Source organism: Otolemur garnettii, unplaced genomic scaffold (genome assembly GCF_000181295.1).
Source record: "Otolemur garnettii isolate 467f Iridium unplaced genomic scaffold, OtoGar3 scaffold00018, whole genome shotgun sequence".
NCBI lineage: Eukaryota > Metazoa > Chordata > Mammalia > Primates > Galagidae > Otolemur > Otolemur garnettii.
In genome coordinates this window covers 28,295,101-28,303,724 of record NW_003852413.1, presented here as the reverse complement: position 1 = coordinate 28,303,724, position 8,624 = coordinate 28,295,101, and the positions used below count along the sequence as shown (strand labels likewise).

The 8,624-nt window shown below is 53.4% G+C and overlaps 1 protein-coding gene across 1 annotated transcript; it reads right to left on the bottom strand.

Moving 5' to 3' along the window:
* Positions 1–453: 453 nt before the first annotated feature.
* TMEM92 (transmembrane protein 92) lies at positions 454–6,137 on the bottom strand. Its single transcript, XM_012803003.2, has 5 exons — positions 5,975–6,137; positions 2,488–2,513; positions 1,643–1,717; positions 1,297–1,483; positions 454–1,062 (listed from the first exon to the last, which is right to left on the bottom strand). The coding sequence occupies exons 1-5, from the start codon at positions 6,056–6,058 to the stop codon at positions 949–951; spliced, it is 486 nt and encodes a 161-aa protein (XP_012658457.1). The 5' UTR covers positions 6,059–6,137; the 3' UTR covers positions 454–948.
* Between the last annotated feature and the right edge of the window lie 2,487 nt (positions 6,138–8,624).

Genomic DNA, 8,624 nt, shown 5'->3' with positions numbered 1-8,624 from the left:
CCCACCAAGAGATTCCAGGGTGTGGCAGGTCACAGTCTCCTGGGCACCATTCCACAGAAAGGCCCCCCACCCCCATGGCCTCCTCCCAACCCCACTTTCTCCCAGCAGGTTGTTTTCAGGCTGCCCAGGGAGCTTCCTGGATGCAACCCCTCCCAGCCAACTTCTCCCCAACTCATGGTAAGACTGCTCCACATCCCCCAGGGGAAGCAGCAGAAGGATGGCTTGGAGGCCCACATAGTGGTCACCCCTACCCTGTTTCCAGGCTAACACCCAGAGACTCAAGCATCACAAAGAGCCTTTCCCCAAGGGCAGCTCATGGATGGACTATCCCCCCGTCCTCCTGAAGGTCTCATCAGTGATGTGATTTCAGCTCAGGGACTCCCCACCCCCACAGCAGTGCCTGGGCTCACCACCCCACCCACTGCCCCACACAGCCAGAGACAGACTCTCAGCCACAATTAGCTAACATTTAGTGAGTACAAGTATTTTGTCCATGTGTTGGAAGGTACATTGGGGTCTTCTCTGTTCAGGTAGAGTTGGACTGTGGCTCAGAGTTCATCTAGTCCAATCTCCCATGGGCACTGAGGTGCCCTCCAAATATCTCAGAGCTGGCTATCTATTGGACATTTGCATACCTCCAGAAATGGGGTTCTTACTACCCCACAGAGTAGCCCATTCCACTGCTGGGCACCTCTGGTGGCTAGCATTTTCCTCCTGACAGGCTCTAACATGGGTTGGCTGGGGGCAGATATAGTCACACCAGCCCAGCCCTCAGGATAAGAGAGACAGCTAGGTGGAACAAGGGCAAGAAAAGTAATAAGTTAAATTCAAGTATGGCCAGAGCCATGGCAGGGTGCGCAAGGCATTCCAGGGGTCCCAGAAGTCTCTGGCTTGCTCCAGCACGTGCTGCAGAGGCTGCTGAAGGCAAGGTTCCAGGCAGGAGGAGGCTCAGAAGGCTGGGTTGTCAATGCCCCTCTGAACCCCACCATCTTCTTCAGGCCTGAAGCTGTAGGGAGGGGGGGGCTCTGTGGGCATTAGGCCCAGGGTGGGCTTCATAATGACCTGAAGGGAAAAGAAGGGACTTTTCAGAGTCTGGCACTGGCCACCACTGAGATAGAGTCCCACATGCCAGCTGAGGCATGCTTACAGCGAGAGGGTTAACAGGGTACAAAGCCCTCCCCAGGGGCCAGGGGCCTGGCATGAGTGAGGCCCTCCACTATCCCCACTGCTCTAACAGTCTGGACACTAGGGAGGGACAGCTAGCTGAGAAGCAGGACAGGGACCAAAAAAACCCACCTCACTGTAGGGGGGTGGTGGGTCAGCAGGGGACGCCCTGACCCTCTCTGGAGGGGGCAAAGAGGGCAGCTCTGAGGACTCCTGAAGATTCCGCTGCTCTGGCTGTATGCAGCTGCGACAGAAATGCTTAGCCAGGCCACAGATGCACAAGAGGGGTAGGATGACCAGCAAGATGATGATGAAGATCCTGGTGGGGACCACCAATATCACCCTGGGCCCGGCTGCCCAGCCACACTCCCCCCTCACCCCCAGCCTACAGCCACCCCTCAGCAGCACATCCAGCCCTATCCTATGTGGTCCAGGCCCCACCAAGGACTGTGCCAAGAGGAGTGAGCCCTCGACTCACCTCAAGGGGCCTGAGAAAAACTCGTTCTCCTGGCAGCAGCTATTACCACAGCATTTGAATCCATTAGGGCAGATGCTGCTTGGGGGAGGAGGGGACAGAGAAAGGTTGTTGGCAGGAAGGGGGAGAGGCAGAAGGATCCCAGACCACTCAGAGCACCAGGTATAGGCCCCTCTGAGCCCAGCAGGAGGAACCTGGGACTGGAACTCTGGCCTTGCACACTTGTGCCCAGTTACTGCTCCATACTGGTCTTCCTTGCTTGTCTGTGACACAGGTGAAATTAATTTATCAACCTCATGGGGCAGGGGTGGGGACTGAGTATTGCAGTGGCTATGATGTCACTCATTTTACCCTAAGGAGATGAAGAGGAAGAAGCAATGTGATGTCTAGGAGCCACTCGGCAGAGGAGTGCGCCCTCGCTAGCACCCAGGCTCATAAGGAGAGCAGGAAAAGGGTGTTTCCAGAACACCCAGTGCTCTGTCTGTCTAGAGACCCCCACCTAGCCCCTCCTCACTGCACTGAGGCTTCATGGATTTTATATATTAGGGTGAGTACAGACTATCTGCCTGCCCTCCCTCCAGGGACCCTCAAAGGGGAGATGACCTGATACTACAGGGGGAAGGATCAGGTTTGGGATACAGACCTGCCCCAGTGGTTGGCTGGCAGAGGGAGGGAGGGGGCAGAGGCTCTCTCTGGGTGGCAGAGTTGGGGGATGGTCTGTGGCTGGATTGGGAGAGGGTGAGGATGAGGTGCCCCCCCACCCACCCAAGGCAGGCAGGGCAGGATTTAGGTTGTTTCTTCCACACTCCACCCCAGATTGGAAATTACAACCAAAGTCCTAGACTTACAAGAAGAGGCCACATCTGGCTGTACCCTGTGGAAGAAAAGAGGCAGAGGTCAGGGGTCATAATCTGGAGGGTGGGGTTTCCACTCAGATATTGCCCAGTGGGTCTCCAATGAACTCAGCCTCTCCCCCAAGCCTCTCTCCACCTGACTCCTCCATGTCCCCCAAGTCAATCGTTGTAGCCCACATGACTCCCTCCTGTCTGCCCCTCGCCTCCACTCCTCTCAGCCCCATACCCCCCACACTATATTCCCTCATCCCCAAGTCGGCAAGCTACTTCCTTCTGGCCACCCTTCCAGTCTAGCTGCTCCTACAACACCTATGGTCCAGGCACCAGCAATTTTCCTCATCCGCACCCAAGCCACTCCAGACACTGCAGGCAGGACTCTTCCCAGAATGCAAATCAGATCAGATCACCTAACAGCCTCATTAGAAGCTCCTTCAGCGGCTCACTGGGGTCCAGACCCCCAACCAGCAGCCTTACCCCACTTCTTCATCCCCTCTCCTCCTCTTTTTTTTCTTTTTGCCTATTAATAGTAATTTTATTTGTTTTGCTTGTCAAAATGTTTATTTGTTTATTATTGTCACAGCTCACAGCAACCTCCAGCTCTTGGGCTTAGGTGATTCTCTTGCCTCAGCCTCCCGAGTAGCTGGGACTACAGGCGCCCACCAGAACACCTGACTATTTTTTTGTTGCAGTTTGGCTGGGGCTGGGTTTGAACCCGCCAACCTCAGTATATGGGGCCAAAGCCCTACCCACTGAGCCACAGGCGCTACCCCAATGCTTGGATTTGTTAGGTAAAGTCCCTCTTATAATTGTGTCCCATCCCCAAGAGGTGTGTCACACACTGTGACGCCCCCTTTCCCTCTCGCCACTCCCCCATTTCCTCACTCCCTGCCATGCATGAGCATCAATTGTCCTCCTATCAGAATTGAGTACATTGGATTCTTGCTTTTCCATTCTTGTGATGCTTTACTAAGAAGAATGTGTCTCAACTCCATCCAGGTTAATACAAAAGATGTAAAGTCACCATCTATTTTGTGACTAAATAGTATTCCATAGTATACATATACCACAGCTTGTTAATCCATTCCTGGGTTGGTGGGCATTTATTTATTTAGATTGTTTCCACAATTTGCCCTCTCCTCCTTTTAGTTTCAGTTTTTTTAGACAGTGTCTCAAGCTGTCGTGCTAGGTAGAGTGTCGAGACGTCACAGCTCACAGCAACCTTAAACTCTTGGGCTCAAGCCATTCTCCGGCTTCAGCCTCCCAAGTAGCTGGGACTACAGGCGCCTGCCACAACACCTGGCTCTTTTTAGTGATGAGGTCTTGCTCTGGCTCAGGCTGGTATTGAACCTGTGAGCTCAGGCAATCCACCCGCCTTGGCCTCCCAAGGGCTGGGATTACAGACAAAAGCCACCGCACCTGGCCCCCCTTCTCCTCCTCTTGCACAGACTATCCTCTTGCCCATACCTGCTGGGAGTTCCCTGAACACAGCTGGCTGTTTTATAAGGCTGGGGGCCCCCATTCATCCCTCATCTCCCTGCCTAGGACATTCCTTGCTCTGCAAATTTGTGAGGATCCCCTTCCCAAACCAGCTCCTCCCTCTTCTGTATTAGTTCTTCAGGACATCCAGGTCATCTTACAGAATTTCACCCCATTAATAGCAATTAGGTGTCAAACATGGAACATGTTTCTCCCAGGTATCTGCAAGCCCTTCCTCTCTGACCACATTATTTAAAAACGACAAACACGCTTCCAAGGCACTCCCTTCCCTTTAGTGTGCTTAATTTTTCTCCATAGCACTTACCAACATCTGACATATTATGTATTTTACTTTGTCTGCCCAGTAGAGTGCAAGCTCCACAAGGACAAGACTTTTGTTTGTTCATCGCTGTTGAAAACTCAACAGTCAAAATATTTGCAGAATGAATGAGCATTCATTCATTACCTGGTTCCCCTCTACCCTGGCTGCTCCCAGACTTTGGGGGAGGGATTTAAATAGGGAATGCACAAAACTGGGGGCAGTTACCTGTCATCCTATGCTAGCCTCCTGGGACAAACAACCAGGGCTCAAAAGAAGCCAGCTTTGGCAAAAACACGCTTGTCTTTATACCTTTGCTTAAAATAATTAACATTTCAATTGCTAATACAAGAGTAAAGAAAAGAATACCAATGAGAAAAAAAGAAAAGAAAATGACCAACAATAGCCAGTCATAATTAGGGTAATTCCAGACAGCTGAGTAAGGTCTTCTCACAAGCTCTGTCCCCTTGCAGGGACAGGAAAAAGGAAGGAACCCTTTCCCATTATCCCAGAGTAAGTGAGTCTGAATCCAGATCACATAGCACATAGGGGCAACTACAGAGTTGGAGACACACAGAGGGATTCAGGCACTTAGCAGCACCCTTTCACCCTTCAGTTTCCAGACTGTCCTCCTCTCTCCTGGACCCCAACTAAGTGATGAGTAACTAACAGATTTAATAAATTAGTCCAGGGTTCCTTTTTGGGAGGGAGAGGAGCTCTTCTCCCAGATTTTCTGCCCCCCATTTTAACCAGTGGTCTTGTCTAGGGTGGTTTAGAGCCTGAGTTTGATCAAAAAACAGCAGGATCTTAAGCAATCTCAAGTTATCAACCTAACAGCCTAGCCCCTGGGGCTGGGGGAAGGAGTCAACCAGAGGATGCTCCAGCAGTGTTGACACAAACTGATCACCCAGAAATTTAGAAGGAATACTCTGCTCAATAACTCTTGTCCATGAATGGGCTTTGGTAGAGCCACTCTGAAAGCTCAGCTCAGTTGTGTGAAGGTTTCCTGTGCTGGAGAGCAGATTCTGGGCTTCCCTCTTCTTAAATGGAAATAAGTTTAACGTGTGTATTCTAGACATATCTCAGTTCTCAAAATAGTCTCACATCCCATAACTGAGCAACCTTCCCCTATGACCTGTAGAGTTTATGGGAAAGGAATGGGAGAGTCAAACCCTGCCTCACTCTCAATCACAGATTTCAGAGGTCACTCCAGCCTTGAGTCAGGCAGCTAAGTCAAATCCTACCACCAGCTGGAATTCTACTTTGACTCCCAGAAGTGCAGGAGGTGCCTCCAGGAGGAGTCCAGGGCACAAGCAGAGAAATACAGTCCCACCGAAGGAGAGGAGCTGGGGAGACATGCTGGCCCAGGCACCCCGACTTCAAGCCCCACTTTCGAGGACGCAGATGGTAAGGAGCTAGAGGGTCAGGCCAAGGCTAACAAGGAGGTCAAGTCCCCATTCACAGAGCGGCACTAGATGTCAGATGGGTGGTGAAATTCCCTCAAGGGTGAAAGAACTCAGGCTCTCCAGGGCCTGCCTCTACGGCCCCTACCTCCACCTCCGCAGCAAAAGGAGAAAGGAAATTGCTAATTGCTTGTGGTCACCAGGAAATCCTGACAATGGAGCTGGTAAACAGGCTCCAGAAACAGGCCCCTGACCCCCCGAGTTAGGGCCCGAGAAGTCTTACCTCCCGAGCTCTCGCCTGTTGCAGGCCGGCCAGCAGGCTGAGCAGTAAGGTGGGTGCGAGGCCGGAGACCCAAGCGTGGGACATCCTGGCATCGGGGCCACTGAGCTTCCGTGTCTAGGGTAGGAGGGGAGAGGCGGGGCCGCGACCTCTCCCACTTCTCTCCACCTATGGAGCCCCGCCTCGGGGTGGGGGCGGAGCTGATGCTCGCGGGAGGGGAGGCAAGGAGAGGAAAGGGAGGGGAAGAGGTCTGGGTAGGGTTTTGGGAAATGGGAGGTAGGTGAGATTAACTGATAAAAAATCCCAAAGGGCGGGGTCATCTCCAGAGCCCTGAATTAGGCCTTCTTAATTCCCAGCTTCTCAACTCCGAAGTGTCTCCGACTTTAGCCGGGAAGGGGACGCTCTGCGCCTGGCGGGAAAGAGAGGGAAAGCGGGCGGAGGCAACTGAACCGCTGAAGGTCCTTCTCTCCTGGGAGAGGGCAGTGGGGACAGGTTGAGGGAGGAGGGAGGTGAAGGCCCTGGGGTGGATTGCCAGGGGATTGTATAGGAGGAACTGTCACCCCATGGTGTTTTTGGCCAAGAAGGAGGGAGGAGGAGGCCTGGCTGATTTCAAAGTTACCAGAGATTTTCTGGTAGAGGGACACAGCTGAGGAGCACAGCATTGGCACATTCGTGTCACCCCTATCACCACCACTACGAAATCCTGAGGGGAGGTGTTGGTGCATTTCCTCCTTTTGACAAAGGGGAAATTAAGGGCCCAGCGTTCAGAGAGACTCCCCCAGCCCCCAGGTCCTCTGCTGGGGCGATGTGGCAGCCGGGCTGGCTGGGGCTCCGGCGAAGCAGACCCATCCAGATCCCTGGAAAGACCCTGCGGAGACCGGCCCGCGTGGGAGGGGCCAGATTCCGATCCTGGGCGGCCTCGGCGTCTGGGCCCTGGAGGCCCGCGATGCGGACGGGTCCAGCCGGCAGGTGGCGGCATTGGCCAGCGCAGGTCCCCGGGAGCCAGGAGGGGACCTGCGCGGGCCAATGCCGAGACCCTCCGCCCAGCGCCCGCTGCTGGGCTGGCGGGGTGTGGGTGTGGTCGCAGAGGGGGCAGGGGGCGGGACAGGAGGAGCCGGGGAGGGGATTCAGACCCCCGGAGGGGCGTGACGGAGATTGTGGGTGGGCGCTGCTCCCGCCCCGCGGACGGGTGGACAGGCGACTCCTGCCCAGTGTCTACTCTGACTTGGGCTCTGAAAACTTTCACGACTTCGCATGACAGCAAGTCCTCTGGCTGCTTTGCCCTTTTTCTGTCTCTCACCGCTTTTTTTTTCTCCCTGTGTCATCTCTCCTAGTCCTGTGGTCTGCCTTAGACGAACCTCTTGCGTCTCTCCCGGTTTCTCCCAACCTCGGTTTTTCTGTTTCAGTGTCTCCTGTCTGCATCCAGTTGCTCTCGGTTTCTGAGTGTTTCCCCGTCGTTAACCTCCATTCATTTCAGTGGAAAGGTCTGTTTTTCTCCGTCTCTGTTTCCATTTCCCTTGCAGGGGTTGAGTCTGGCATCCCAGTCTCTGCGTCTGTTTCCCGTGGTCTCTTCTGGCCCCTCTCTTTTCCTGTCTCTATCTCCCATGATCTCTTGGCCCTTTTCTGCCCGTAAGGAGAATTTTCCAGTCTCCTGATCCAAGTGGCATTGGGATGTGGCCCCAGAGAATCCTCTCTCTATTTGAAGTTCCTGGTGACTGTGAGCTTGGAGAAGGGAACTGGGCAGGGAGGCGGGGGAGGGGGGGCACTCTTCCCTCCTCTTGTGCAGATGGCAGTTGACACAGACTACCCCTTGCTTAGGGGGATCTAGTCCGGAGGCCTTCTCCCAACAGCACCCATGCCTCTGCTCTTCAGTGGAGTTGCTGCTGATCTGGGCTTCTGGGGGCCTTCTGCTCCATCAGAGCCCCGCTGAACCAGCACCCCAGGTCTGGGGTATCTCTCCACTGTCTCTGCTACCCTACCCAGGCCTGGGCCCTTATGTAAGAGGAAAATAGCTGAGCTTAGGGGAGGAAGGTGTCCTGGGGAGTGAAATGAGGATGCTGAGAAGAGTGCAGGGTGCTTCAAGGGACAGATGTGGGGAGCCAGAAGGACTGAAGAAGCCAAGGGACAAGGCAGGCACCCCGGCAGCAGGGAGAGGGTGGTGTGGCCTCTCGCTTGGGTCTCTGGCCTCCACCTGATCCAGATCTAGGGTTGCTAGGCAAAAGACAGTGTCCCTAATTAAATCTGAGTTTCAGAGAAACAATGAATAATTTTTTTAGTATAAGTATGTGTCATGCAATATTTCAGACATACTTACAACTAAAATTTATTTGTTGTTCATCTGAAATTCAAATTTAACTGGACGTCTTCTATTTTTCTTTGTTAAATCTGACAGCCCTATCCACATCCCTAAAGCGTCATAGGACTAAACTCTACCCTCTACCCCAAATCTTTCCTGTGGAGAAAGTGAGGTTTCTAGCATGTGACTCACCAGGCAGAGTCCAAAGAGTTCCTGAAACCTGCCTCTGGGCCCTCTATTTTTTCCAGACACCAAAATGCCCTTCTATGTACCTTTCTACAGATGGGAAAGGAGGAAGAACCTGATGGTGGGTGGTCCCAGCCCTAGCCAGGAGTACCAGGTCCTGTTATCAGCATC